The 15,165-nt window shown below is 42.8% G+C and overlaps 1 protein-coding gene across 2 annotated transcripts; it reads left to right on the forward strand.

The window, feature by feature from the left end:
* Positions 1-2,263: 2,263 nt before the first annotated feature.
* Positions 2,264-15,003, forward strand: plekhn1 (pleckstrin homology domain containing N1). 2 transcript variants are annotated; one of them, XM_085394386.1, is made up of 16 exons: positions 2,264-2,445; positions 4,101-4,188; positions 4,358-4,519; positions 5,323-5,403; positions 6,075-6,165; positions 7,913-8,046; positions 8,545-8,694; positions 9,811-9,891; positions 10,001-10,076; positions 10,314-10,459; positions 10,758-10,910; positions 11,567-11,809; positions 12,230-12,385; positions 12,747-12,992; positions 13,209-13,269; positions 14,120-15,003. In XM_085394386.1, exons 1-16 carry the CDS (start codon positions 2,372-2,374, stop codon positions 14,302-14,304), a joined length of 2,127 nt encoding a protein of 708 aa, XP_085250512.1. In that variant the 5' UTR covers positions 2,264-2,371; the 3' UTR covers positions 14,305-15,003. The 2 variants fall into 2 exon arrangements, with proteins under 2 accessions (XP_085250512.1, XP_085250511.1); XM_085394385.1 differs by having other exon boundaries at positions 4,098-4,188; positions 14,120-15,002.
* Positions 15,004-15,165: the final 162 nt, after the last annotated feature.

The following is a 15,165-nucleotide window of genomic DNA, read 5'->3' on the forward strand; positions in this document are numbered from 1 at the left end:
ATCTGTTTAAACAACTGGTTGAACAGGCTGGGATCAACTGACTAGTGATGGGATTTCCGGCTCTTTTTAGAGATCCGGCTCTTTCGGTTCGGCTCACTAAAAAGAGCCGGCTCTTTCGGCTCCGAACCGGCTCTTCAGGTTGTTTTGTTGCTTTAATTAATTTATTATTAACAATAATATAAAATTATGCACAAAAGGAATTACTAACGTAAAAACAAGTGGTTTTATTTATATATGTTTATATATAAATATATGCGGTGGCCCCTAGAGACAAAACACGTACAAACTCCAAAACACATTTCTAGCATTAACTGAACTTCCAAAGCAGAGCTACTAGATCACTTAAATTACACAATTGAAAGCATGTGTGTATTGTTTGTGTATTTATACACAGGCACTCATATATATATTCAAATAATTTAAAAAAAAGTTCATTTACCTGTTATTACCACACACCAAATCCGGTCGTTGGTACTTGCTGGCTTGTGTAGCCACAAGATAACAAAGGCTCAACACTGCGCCCAGCATCCTGGAGCACTTCTGTTGTCTTTTGTACGTGTTTTGAGTTTTTATGTGCTTCTGAGTTTTTATATGCTTCTGAGTTTTTACGTGCTTCGGAGTTTGTACGTGTTTTGGAGTTTTTACGTGTTTTGGAGTTTGTACGTGTTTTTACGTGTTTTGGAGTTTGTACATGCTTCAGAGTTCGTACGTGATTTGAAGTTTGTATGTGCTTTGTCTCTAGGGGCCACCGTAAATATACTTTTATTTATTCACTCCACATAAAATGTAATAAATAAATCATATAATACAAAAATCAACTATTCACATTTCAACTTTTAACTATTTAAATTTTCAGCTTTTTCCTTTCACAAATTTAAAGTGAAAAGAACACAAAACACTGCAAACCACAACACAATTAAATATAAATTATAATATGAAAACTAAAAGAACATGCATATTCTCTGTCATATGGACCTGCATGAATAAACTTTCTCAATCCTTTATCATCTGCAACCGAAAATAGTTGTGGATGATTACTATACCTTTCTAATGTTGTTGTCCCTGCCTCTCTTTCTCTCTCTCTGGCTCTGTTCCTGTGCTACTGAGTGTAACTACCGCCCCTCCCCCCTCTGCCCAGCGTAAAGCACAAGGCTCGCGTGCAGAGTGAAGCGGAAAAAAAGTGCGAGAGAGAGGCTGAGAGAAAGAAAAAAAAAAAAAACCCACGTGACGGCTCGCGATAAGGAGCCGGCTCGCGTCGTTCACGTCAAAGAGCCGGCTCTAAGAGCCATTTCGTTCGCGAACGACCCATCACTACAACTGACAGACCGCAGCGTGCGCTTAAAATTTATGACACTAGTGCAGCAGCTCAGCACAGACAATGATCTAATCAATGAGCAAACAGAGCGTGATCATGAGTTTTGGGCTTTGTTGTCTGACCGATAAGACCGCGTGTTCTATGAAGGAAGTTGGAAACCTGGGAATTGACACCTTTAACCAGATATGGGTGTTAAGACCTAACTTCTTAGAGTGACTCTCACTTTTAGGTAGTGGATATTTAATTTGGGAACATCCTCCTAAAATGCAAACAAGATGTGTTTGCATACACCTCTTGGCTTATGAAAATTTCAGTGGTTGAATTCACAAGCATCCTGTTCCCTCTGTTGCAAACATGGATAAGAAAATATCACATTTCATATATCCTTGCTCTGAAAACAATGTGACGCCAGACATTTCCCCTCTTTGGGGTTAACAGATGTTTTGACCCTTTTTAAGCCCTGTGCTGTGTTTTTTTTATCCAGTCTACTAACCAAAAGCTCACAGATACTTACCTTGCAGTAATAAATAGAATACTTAAGTGTGGAGGCATTTTCATGTCTGGACATGCCAGCAGAAGTTCCCATCTTCCCGTGTGATTGACACACACCATCCAGCGTGTTTAGTGGCCAGTTATTGCAGCGGTGAGCCAACAATGAGCTCCATTTGGCTCCAGGAAGGTGTGAAATGGCACACTTCTCCTTGAACCCCCTCCTGTTGGCTTTGTTGTCGGGATTGATTTAGCAGACAGGGCAGGTCAGGGGAGTGTGTGTCCTTATTCACCGAGCGCGCACGCACACACACACACACACACACACACACACACACACACACACACACACACACACACACACACACAACCTGTTGTGACACAGCCCCAAACTCCACCCCCTTTTACTCACACACAGTAGTGACTCTTCACCCTCCCTACTTCTGCCTCAGTACAAGTCTGACTTCAGCAGTGAGCGCACCATACGTCTGGATTAGACTCATCCATCACACAGGGAGTTTACAGCGTATCTACACAGAGGCGCAGAGCCCGACACAGGAAAGCAGCATGGGGAGCAGTATGTCATGTGTCCCCCAGCACAACTTCAGATTCTCCAGCAAGAGTTTCATACGCAGAAACAGGTAAGAACTATTCAATCTCTCCGGGTGTTCATACTGTACTTGTGTCGGTGTGTAAACAGAGTCATGCCCTTGACAGCAGATTGTTATTTTAGACACTGGCTTTCACCCGGAAGGTATTCTTGGTATTTCTTGAGGGTTTGAGAAGTGGGGTTACACAGAGGTTGTGCATTTTGTGGGGCCAGGTTCAGGATCATAATACAGAATAGTCCCGGAGTCGTGCCTGAGCAGCCTGTCCGTCTGGCCAACGGTGTCAATGATCCAGTTACCATTTGCCTCCTCTTTGCATCTCTGTGAAGATGATCTGCCAGCTGTCGATTACTCTGTTTTCCCTCCAAAAGATGAACACACACACAAAAACCAATCCAGACTTGAGTATTAACGTGATTAATTTTGAGCTGTTATTCTTAAATGATAAGGTTTAGTCTGCTAAGTTAGTACATGACTACGTGACTATGGAGATGGCTGGCTTACACTTGGTTTTCTACCTGGTTTTCTTTTAATCCCCCAGGATTATATGCCTGGGCATGTTACCCTTGATTCAGCCTTGCTAGACCATCACATCTGGTTCTAATTCACCACTGCTTCTATTCTTCATCTTCTGACTAACGATTCAGGATGTAGTTTGGTTAAACATCTCATGTAGCTTTAAAGTTTTTTTTAAATAAAAAGATGAGCATTGCGACCCTAAAAAGACCGTTGGTTTTAAAAGCTCAGCGGCTCAAACTTGGACAGTGATACACCTTCCAGGCAGGATCACTGGATCAGGATGAACAATACAGTCAGTGTTCCATTTTTCTGTTACCGTACAACCTCTTTGTGTTGGAGAATCAGGCCAGGCTCAGGTATTCCCTGAAGAAAAGGGGAGTGAATGGTGCTGAATGCCACAGCAGTGACTTGGAGAATGTTGGGTGTGCAAATCCACTACCTGTCTATTATCTACAACACATTCCTCTGCCACCTTGCAGATGCAGATTACATCACAATGTAGGACCATTATATTTATTCACTGCGCATAAATACATTTTAGAAAGTTTTATTTTTTTATTGTTCAATAGGCACTAATAAATAATTAATTCTGCACATGGACGTCCTGGACGGACAACCCTTGATTCCCAGCATAAAAACAAAAGCCTGCGTTGTTAAACTGAGGACACTGGCACACATATGTACAGATAAGCAGATAAACTACAAGCGGAAGCTGTAAAAGCAGTCTCTAAAGCCTTATCTTTGCAGTGTGGGAGCTTCCTCGTGAAGATGTGACACAAATGGTAATAGATGAGGGTCATGCAAAACAAAGAGAGACATTGAATGCTGATTTTTCCCTGTGGATATCCTCGCTATCACAAACACAAGACTCAGTTGTTCTTATCATTTAAAGGGCTGGCACTGACAGAGTGGGAGCCAGGCATGTGGATGCTGATTGATTTAGGAGACAGACAACGTGATTTAAACTAAAGTGTGACTTTGGAAGGAAAAGCTTTGCTATAACAAACATTAGATTTAGGTTATTTCACTAACTGTACATAGGAGACTATATTGGAATCCTTATAGGCGTGAAGTTGATTGGGAAATAAACCAAACAGCTAAACATAGATTAGGCGGTAAACACTGGAGAGTGAGTATTAACACATAGTTTTCCTTTCTCATGACAGCAGTCGCTTGTTTCGCAAGTATAATCCCCAGGAGGGACAGGAGAAGTCCAACAGCATCATAAATATCCTCTGCACTGTCACCCCGAGGAAGGTACGTACCTCCATCAGCTCTGAAAACATAACGTCATTCATCTACATGCCAAACAGAACTGCTCGGCTGTGGTTTTCAAGCCCTGTGCCAATCTTTCTGACTTTAAATTCAGGTCTGACTGCTTTACTGCTGACATGCCCGAACTAATATTGTGACTTGTTGGTTGCAGGAAATGTCCCCTAAAGATCTGCAGACGATAGAAAACATCAAATGGGATCCTCCGTTTGCTTACGACCCGATCAGCGGCTGGAAGAAGAGCAGCATCAATGTGAAGAATTATGGACGGATGATTCACAGCTCCAAAGTTCGTTTCCGCTTCCTCCACTGTCAGGTGAGCGCAGCAAAGCACCTTTTTTTTTTTTTTTTTAAATGACCATGTGTCGCAATGTCAGGAACACAGCTGTAAAAGAAAACAAAGATTATACTGCAACTACCTCGTTGCGGTTAAAGTCATGTCCAACAATGGCCAAGCCTATGGTGACACATCATGCCAGTCATCCCTGTGCGAACCCAGTGAGTGTCAGAAGCCGAAAAAACAAAAAAACAAAACAGGTGGAGATTAACAGGATGTGGCTGCAGCCACCAAACACAATGAAACTCGCTGCCGGCTTTGACGCACTGGTTGGCTGCGAAAGATCCAATATGTTTTCCAAAAAGAGAACCGCAGCCTGTGTTTGGACATGCTTGCATAGGCTGTGGTTGTGCAACAGCTTCATGAGAAAACCTCAGGGTACAGAGAGAGTGTGTCTGATCCCAGGCACAGATAGAGGACTTGCTGGTGGGAACTGCAATTTGTCAAAGTTGTGACACAACAGCTCTGTCAATAAGCGTAAAAAAAATTAATTGAAGGAATGACGTCACGGTGGGAAAAGAAGATACTGTGCAGTAAAGAGCAAAATAATACTGTAACAAGACGGTGGGCACTCAGTGAATCAGAGGAAAACGCTTGAGTAAGATGGTGTGATACAAAATAAACAGTAATAACGTGCGCCTCCGCACGGGCCTTTATGCATACACAGCTTCATTTACCTGCAACCGGAGATTGCAGTTTTAATGCAGAACAGTAATCCTCACAGGTGGGATAGATTTTACTACACGGCACATTTGGCTCATCTTCTCTTACTGTCTCTTCAGGATATACACGACTGCTACCTGGATCTGTTCCAGACACACCTTCATTTTGTTTCCAACAACACAACCGGACTGACATACCAGGTGAGTTTTCAAAATTCAAGCAACATTATCAACAATCCCTTCCTTTAAATCCTCACGATTTCAGGTTAGATGTAAAAAAAAAAAAAGATTGTCATTTCATCATACGCTCTGACATAGATCCCCCTGTCAACCAGCACTTTGTTGGTAAACAGAAGGTATGATTACGTGTCTTCACCTGCCTCATAAAACGTGAGCAGCCATTAATCATCAGTAGCTACCGCCAATTAAACCCCTTCTCTAAAAGAGACAGCTAAGCACCTGTGTGCAGTATTAGTCAGGCTTATAGAGGACGGAAAATGGAAGTCAGACATGAATACATCATTGGCTTCCAAGACTGACCTCACTGTCATGGTGAATAATTTTTGGTTAAGAACTAGAGCTGAACAGATGGCTCAAACAGATCATATAGCAGCTCTGATGATGATGCAGTGAACGGTTTGTAGTTTATGAATGTTTGTGTGCAAGTGAAGAGAATAGAATAGCTCTTTATTGTCATTGTGCATGCACAACGAAATTGTGGGTCAATATCAATAGTACACAGCAGGAATAAACACAAAACGAAAGAAATATATGCTATAAAAATAAGAGAAAGGCACACATTAGAGAACAAGTTGCAAAGTGAAATGAGTGAAAAGCGCCATGACTGAAGTTGTTTTACTGTTTATGTGCAGGGGACTCTTCCGTTGAAAGAGCTCACTATCTGCAGCCTGCAGCAGAACTGCAATCACAGCCAACCCCAGGAATTCGCCTTTCAAATAAACGGTATGTTTGACTTCAGTAGAAAGGACACAAGTGGTTGCTGGCATTGTGCCGTGGTATCCAATAATGCTGTTTTGTTTCTTTGGCTTTGTGGAATTTAGGTAATTGATCACTTAGACTGAAAATGTATGACGTAGAGCTGTGGATAGCTCTTTTTGATGATGAGACAGACTGACACAATTTTTATTTATTGTTTTAATCTTCTGTTGTGTGGTCAGCTGTGTCGAACCGCCTCATCAGTTATAGATCAAAGTAAAAATTCTCCTCTCTTTAGAAAAGAAAACCCCCCACTATTTCCAGACTGCAGCATTTCCACTGTTATCACATTCTGGGGATTCAAAGGTCCCGCAATCCCTCTCACCTCTTCACCTCCTCTCAAAACCGAGATGAACCAGAGCTGAGCCCCCTCCGCCTTCGGTCAGGGAGGGCCAAACTGGCCTTAAATACCCTGCTTGTTAGACAACAGGTGCACTTCAGCCGGCCCAGCTGTTGAGCAGAAAAGCCCAGCTACCGCTCTTAACCTTGTCACCGCCTATAATCTATGGTGCCACTTTCCAAAAACTGCTCAGGTTAAGGCTTGCTGAAATGCCACTTAGCTTTTGAACTTTGAATGGGCAAGAAAAAAAAAAGTATCCGAAAGTTTCTTAAATTAAAATCACAAAAAGCTGTTGTGGCTACGTAGCTTTTGTAATAGCACAGGAAATAAAAACGAGAGAAGTGGACTGGACTTTTATATCTGCTGCCAGAATATTGACATTCTCCGGTGTTGCTCTTTCACGCTTTTGGTTTTGCAATTTCCCAGATCAAGCCTGTTATTCAACACTGTTGTTTTTTATTGGTTGGTTTTAAACTTCGTTAACCTTCCCCAGGGCACAGCTGCCCGGAAACATTTGGAGGAAGCGTGAGGAAGTTCTGAGTCAAAAAGGGAGAGCTGATGTACATCGGTTCTCTGAGGGAGGCCGACGTCTTCCTCTCACTGAGTCGAAAATGCGCTGTCGATGACTTAGAGGGGTGACTGTGCAAAAGCAACACAAGAGGATGTGTAAAAATTCCTGGAAGCTTTTACACATGTAGCTGTGAACACAAGATGTTTATTGTGGCACATTTTCAACAACAGTCAATGACCTGACTGACTGAAAGCCGGGAGAGACGTTTTCGTAATGTTTGCGTTGCTTGAACTAAAAAAAAAAAGAGGAAAGATTTGAGGGAGTGAAAAAGATAACTTTAAGTTTTAGGGAGTGCTGTGGTCACGGTCTAAAATTAAGACCTGCAGTGAAAAGAAAGTCAACACAAGACTCCAGACGAGCTGCTTATTAAGGGAGCAGTCAACAGGTTCACGGTTCCAGACGATTACAGTAAAAAGCCAGTGGACGGGAATGAAATAGACTACCTATCTGTGCTGGTTATCTGTGGTATGTGTGGGACTGATAGGTAGAGGGAGATTCCAGATCTATTCATCCCAGGTCCTGTTCATTCCTTCTGGATAAGCACTGTGTGGGAAGGAAAATCTCCTACAATCCTTAAATACCAAACACAGCAGGTCAGAGGGGTTTTTCCAACATAGGTCTTACATGTGGTTGACTGTCCTGAACATGTGTTCACATTTATGGCCCTTATTGCATAACGCCTCACAACATCAAAGCAGGCAGACTGTGGACATGAATAATCTGCCACTGTGAGATTAAAAAAAAAGGGCTTAGAAAGAGGAAGCGGTTTACATTTTTGACCTGTGACCTTTTACATCCTGCAGGCGTCAGCTTGAATCCCATCATCGTCTACTTCGCCAACCAAGAAGAAATGGACATGTGGTTTGGGCTGCTCAGAGAAAACATTGAAGCTAATGGAGGAAATGCAACGTCACCAGAAAACTACACTAGAGTGAGAGTAAGTTCATCAGCCTCGCCTGTGGTTTTTTGGCCTCTGTATGTGTGTGTGTGTTCTTAAGTCACACATTGAATTAGCCAGAAAATACTTTGGCTTCAGTCCTGGCTCATAAAACAGGATGGGTGCGTGCGTGTAGATGTAGGTGAGTCAAGTGGGTCACTCACTGCTGGCTCTCCCTGAGGCTTCGATACTAGGGAGTGGCCTTGACCGCATCATGGCCTACATCAAACTAACCCTCACATCTGTGCAGGGGCAAAGTGCTGACTCTACACCCACAGGTGGGGAATTAGTTGATAAAACACGTGAATGTGGATGTATCACGAAAAAAAAGAGAAAAGAAACAGAGTCATGAGTTCTTTAAAACGGTGTTGGCGTACAAGCCGGGGAAGGAAGGCAGACGAACACGATTATGTTTCAGGAAAAGCCGAGCTTTTCTTATATTTACTCAGGTGATGATCCGACTCACCTAACTCATCTCTTGTTTACTCACTCGTGTAGCTCAACAAGGACAACTCTCTCGAGGGAAGAGAGGAGCTGAGAAATTCCATCAACAGAGAGCCAATCCACGAGTGGGAAGGCTCACAGCGAGACAGCCTGGGCACCATCACCTATGTCACTAAGGTGCGACTGCAGCACCTGCCCTGCCTGGTACGTTACCTCTGCTTCTTATCAAGACTGAATCACTGCTATGGGTCACTTGCCTAATACTGTACAGACGGTAACAAATGATACATTCATGTTTTCAAACTCTGAGAATTTTTCCCATGATTATAGTCAGGATAACATCAGCCCTTAATCTAGGTGACTCACATAGTTTTCACATTGCGCAACACAAACACAAACATCAGCTCAACAAAATGTAAGGAGTGAATGAAAAGGGTGGAGTCTATATGTGTATATAATGTCCTTCAGCTCCTTTTTGTTTCCTGTCATGGTGCACCAGCAGTGCGAGACACCTGCAACCTGATTGCTCCTGAAAAACATACAAGAAGACAAAAAAAAAGTACCGCAAACAGGGCTTCGTTTAGCAGCCAATAAAAAAAAAACAGTAGTCATGACACAACTTGCGTGGATCTCTGCAGTTTATTTTCTGTGGGAAAAAATCGGCAGTCCCATTGAAGTGCTTGAGATTTAGGGCCTGGGTGTGTGAGAGGCATTTGCTGGGCTCACGCAGTGACTCGACTCACCTCACAGCTGGAATGTCAGCTGTCTATCCAGACACGCCCTCCGAGAGAGAGAGAGAGTGAGAGAGAGAGTGGAAACATAAACCGTCCCTCTGCCGCACCTTTAAATCCCCCCACTAACTGGTTCTGAGTGGAGATCCTACTGAGATTTAAAGTGTACCTCTCACAGCGCCGTATTAAAAGATAATGTCGCTGGTTTTGTTAACGTTCGCACAGGTCTTATGGTTGTGTTTGCACCGGAGGTTATTCGTATCTTATCACTGCTTGAGTTATCAGGGCTTGCCTTCTTACCTTCAGAAGTAAGGTAAAAGACCCAATGGAGAACAATACAGAGAAAACCCAACAATCAAGTGCAGGAATAAAATGTAAATATTAAAACACCAGGAATAAACAGTACACAGGGGAAATATATACAAACAGGAGGCATACATACAAATCAAGTGAAAGGCACACATGGTAAAATATGTAAACAAGATATACAAAATTGGGAAACTATGCAAAAATGTTGCTTCTGGTTGAAAAATAATATAAATTCTCAGCAAAAGAAAACCACACGCTTCATAAATCTCTCTGTCCTCAGGAGCAGAATGACAGGCTGCTGGTGATGTACCCATCGACCCTGATCATCCTATCAGAGGAGAACGACGGGCTCTTCTATAAGGTGAGGTTGACCCCTTTCTGATGTTCAAATGAGTCACAGGCTAAATGCATCCGACATATTAAGAGTGTGCACGAGAAAGTTGTGTTAACCTGTTGCTATACAATTGCAGGGAAAACTTCCGCTCAACATGATTACAGTGACCACGCCCTGTCAAGACGTCAAGCCCAACACCTTCATGATTGAAGGTAAACACTGCTCTTTAGTCATATCCATGTTAAAGAGATTTTAATGAGCCTGCATTCTTATGCATGTTTTTGTGCTAAGTGCCCTTTTCCATGAATCTGCTAGCGTCACAGAGTGTAACCCCCCCCCCATATGAATGAGCTGGTTTTATCCCTGCTGAATGACAATCTTGCTATAGCACATTCCAGTGAGCAAGTGGACCGAATGACAGGCTTTGTCCTCCCCTCCTCTCTTCCCAGGCAAGATGATCAACCCCATAGTGGTGTCCTGTCTGGCCAGGACCGAGTTCTGCGACTGGATCCAGCAGTTCAAAGCTGCTGACGTGCCTGTTCTCAGCCCCCCGCCTCCCGTCTATGACATCATCTACACCCCGACGAAGACAGAGGTGAGGCCTGCTTTCCTTGCTTTCAGGGGACAAACATAATTAAACTGACCACAGCTGCTATTAAGAGAGCTATCTCTTGTGAAAATATGGGTGGAGTGAATTAAAGTATGAGTCTGGCCTTGCCTCTTTTGTAAACTAACACTCAGCATGATTATATACTTGACTTCCTCTATTTTTGCTACTGTGTTACCAATTTAACAATTTACTGTAGGTCTAGACATGACCAAAGTCTGAAAGATTTATTCACAGTCGCTTGCTTTACATATTTAATGCGTGCTTTGTGCCCTTTAATCTCCAGGCCCCTCAGTTTGACAGGTGGAGTGGACACAGCCAAGGAAGAATGGAGTCTGTTAAGTCTAGCCAGCCCCCAAGTGGACGAGGATCCCGAAACCTTCAGTTCCCAATTCTTGACGAGAACCCTCTCACCCCTGGGTACTCCGAGCCTCGTTGTGTAAGTCGGCTGTGTGCTACTTCTCAATCATGAGTGTTCAAGTGATCTAATAGACTTAATCGCATGCACCAATATTTGCACAGATATAAATATGGTCAGAGTTGTGAAAAAAAAAAAGCCTGTGTTTGTTTTGTTGGAGCTGAGCAACCAGATGCTTTCTTTCACAAAGTTAATTATTAAGCAAGGTGTAGAGACCAAAGTGCTCCTGTTACAAAGGCTCCGGTGCTGATCCTCAGGCCTTCAGCAAAGAAAAGGAAAGACAGAACAAAGTCATTTTCACTCAAATGATGCCTATCTGCGAAAACTATAGATTTGGAGTCATAAGAGACCTTTAGCTTCTGCTTCAGCAGTTTCCTAATCATTCTGCATTATCAGGACATTTGACCAAACTCCTCCAGGAAAGGGGGGGCGGGTCCTGTAAGCTGCCTGCCTATCCAATTAGCTAAAGTAGAGCGTGCTGCACGCCCAGATGCTAGTGTTCAGCTTCAGATCTAAGGCACAAATTAAACAGAGACATTTTTCTCTCACACTTACATGACACTGTTTGCTAAAAACACGAGCAAACAGAAGCTAAAGAGACAGTCTGTGCTGGCACATGTGATCTAAAGCTCCAGTTCTTGGCTGACTTTTGTCCTTTGGGTGTGTTGTCCTTACAGTACAGTTCCAGCCGTCCTTCTTCGACTGAGACTGCCCAGCTAGGCAGCAGAAGCAATAGCATATCTTCCCACACGAGGCCCGAGCGTGACCTACGACCTTTGTCGGTGCGCTACTCATCCCCTCAGCACAGCTCCTACCTCCAGCCTGCAGAGAGCTCCAAGCTGTCTCAGCTCTACAGCATACCCTACTCTGCCCAGCACCGGGCCAGCCCGCAGCGGTTGGAGAAAGCTCCACTTGTCAAGGTAATTCAGTCTGGCGTCTAACTCGATAACCGAATATTCCCTTTGAGACCGCTGACGTATTTTACGTGTCATGTGTGCAGTAACCTAAATAGACACCAGGCAATAGACTGAGACATGCATATGGTGTTAACAAATGGAGTAACACTGCCACTTAGGCTGGTTGAAAGATCAATTTAATCAAAGATGCAAGGAATGAGATCTCTCTTAGAGTTTATAAACAGAGCTTAAGCCAGTCTGGTGCACTCTACTGCTCCACTGGTGCAGATCTGGAATAAGTCACAAAGACACAATCACACTGTAACACTTACAACTAATTGTGGATTAGTTGATTTTTCTACTTCCTGTGTCTATTGTTACAAATGCAAGGAAATTTCTCCTTACTGTAAAGCTAACTCCTGCCTCTGTTTAAATCCTCTCCAGTCTAACAGCTGGAGCACTCCTCAGACATCCCTGAAGTACTCCCTTGACATCTCCCAGCGCCACTCGGATATGTGTGCCCCACGACAACCCTTATCGCCTCTCTACGATGAGCCCTGCACCCCCGAAATCTACTCCTTGGAAGAGGCCAGGCCAGTGGTAAGTGGGCCAATGATACTGGATCCACAGGTTCAATTTACACCTGCACAGCCTGTCTGATATCAAGCAGTGCAAACACCCATAAACACATGAGTATTTGGTCATATGATAACTCTTTTTTTAGAGCATGTCAAATCTTCTATAGAAGTTTAAACGTTTTAAATTGTGATTTAGCCAACCAGTCATTTAATTATTTTAGTTTGGCCTAATTTACTAGTGCAGTAAAATATTCAGTTTTACTGCACTATTCCTCTTTATGAAGTCATCATTTATTTTATTGGATACATTTACTGTCCACTGTAACTGAGGAATGTTGCAACTTTTGTGCTAAAAATGCACATCTTATTTCTTTGTTTCTTAGCCGCGGCTCTGGCAACAGCTGAATCAACAGCAGTACCACCACCAGGAACCCCAGATGCTGCCCTCCTCCTTCCAGCTCCACGACCCTCCTATGGGTGGACGCGGCAGGAGAAGCCTGGTCCTGACCAACTCCCAGGGCCACGCTCTGGACCTGGAGATGGACACACCTGAGAACCAAGCGCAGCAGAGAGCAGAGGCTGTGTCAAGGCTAAAGCTGCTGCCTGTGCCAGGTCAAATGCAAGAGCAGGTGAGAGGCACAGAGATACTCATCTCCCAGGACACGCCGGTTTCTGGAATGCAGTAGTGCAGAGTGAAATGATAAACTGTATGGTAGCACAGCAAGTGTGCTGCAGGTGATATTTAAACAGGTTCAGAAGAAACACACATTTTTAAGAAACCATGAGGATGTTTGTTGTAACTGATCACAGGAAGTAACTGTCTCTGTTTTCACATCTGCTGACAGATACTTCACCCGTCGAGCTCTGCCAGAAAGCCTGCTCAGATGCATTATGGTTACTCACCAGGTAAGAATTAAAGGCATGCAATCAATAGCCAAATAAAACATTCCTTTTATGTTTAGAACACCTGCGTGTCATTTTTGTGCTCCTAGCCCAGATAGGAAATGTTTTCATTTCATCCTGTGAACAAAGATACAGAGCCCCTTTTTTTTCTTTGTGGAGAAACAATGGAGACTCTTTGAAATCTCCAATCTCAAAGTTTGAGCTATAAAAGTCAGCACTGTGAGCCTGTGTGCCTAAAAGGACACACAACATTGGCCACGCTCCAACCACACTGTAAATTCAACACTGTGCGCACTTTGGTGTGATTAAACTCCCGGGTCTGTCAGCAGGTAGACGGAAGGTTAAAGGTTGCAGATTTGAAGGTGTAGGAAATGTGCAAATGTGCCAGTGAATTAGAGCTTAGTGTCGCTCTAAATATGCTGGTGCAGTTGTCCCAACAGGGTGAAGCTCAGTGTAAGAGAACACTGCTCAACAGATTGGATTTATAACCCCACTGTGACTGACAGCACACAACTGCTCACACAGGCTCTGCTATCGTTGATGAAACAAGACTAGGATTTCTCTGGTCAGTCCAGATTATCTGATTATCCAGATAAACTAGTAAACATGATTTTACCAGGTGATTTTATTTGACGGGCTGCACGTTTTTTACTATTGACCATAAATAACAAGAGAAGGTGGTGCAGCAGGGATTATGCAGCTCTACTGGTTTTTACAGTAAGACCATATTTTGGGACAATGCACATAACACCATAATTACTTTGGGACTGTTTCCAAGTTTACTTAAACAGGGTGAGGTTTGCTTTTTGCTGTGTGAAACTACAAGTATGTTAATCGTCTTCAATTCTTATAGGTCGCAATTCATACCTCAAACCCGCAGAACCAGATGACCAGGAAGTAGACTATGACAACATTTGGGAGTTCGACTGTGATACAGGAATGATCCAGCCAACGGCTGGAATTTCAACAGACTGGACAGGATTAGACTTCGGGGCCAGAGGGCTTGGTGCCATGGCAACACCACAGAGATGGTCATAAAACAAAAAGGATGGCCCGGCGCTCGTCTGGACGTGTGCAAACAACAGATCTCTATCAGGGGGATAATAAAAGCCGGCAAGCACAGCAAGCATCGTGCTGGTCCCACTGTGTACAGTAGGAACCAACAAATCCCAGGAACTGCTTTGTTAGACGTCGGGCAGTTGAGCAGAGGAATGACGGGATGAAGCAAAACGTTATGGAGGTGGCAAACAAAGGCTTCAGTTGTCTGTTTAATATGTAGCATTTGTGGAAGGAGACAGTAGAGGATGCTGTATATACTGTGTAGCTTGAATAATATTTTCTAAATCTGCTATATGCTGTAAGTGCACTGTCATTGGTTTTATCTGTAGTAAACCCAGTTTCTTTTTAAAAATATTTATAGGTTTTTCAAACAGGCTGTTCATTTCATATTATACTGTAATGTGTAATGTTATTAAAGCATTCCATCAGGGCTTGTTATAGTAAAGAATATATGTATATTTTTGTAAATCTTGTACACTTCTTATTTTATTGTGCTATACTGTCAAGGCAAATAGATGTGGCTGTAACTGACTAATATTGACTTAATAATAATAATAATAATAATAATAATAATAATAATAACAATAATAATAATAATAATATCAGAGGTGCACAGTACTGATACCTCTGTGGCTTTTTTTGATTTTTGTTTGAGGTGCTTATTTATATTTGGAAATAAAAGTGTTAAAAGTTTCAGTATATTGTGTCTGTTTTGTCCTCTTCTGCATATAGTAATAGGAACACTTTAAAGGTAATAATTTGTCAAAGTGTCTTGGCTTTAAATAAAATTAATAGTGAGTGGTGAAGGATTGGTTTATATTAGAACGTGAGAAAAATAAC

The sequence above is a fragment of the Rhamphochromis longiceps genome, linkage group LG20 (assembly GCF_057381845.1).
Source record: "Rhamphochromis longiceps isolate RC_006_pf linkage group LG20, R_longiceps_female_GT1.1, whole genome shotgun sequence".
In the NCBI taxonomy this organism is placed as follows: Eukaryota; Metazoa; Chordata; class Actinopteri; order Cichliformes; family Cichlidae; genus Rhamphochromis; species Rhamphochromis longiceps.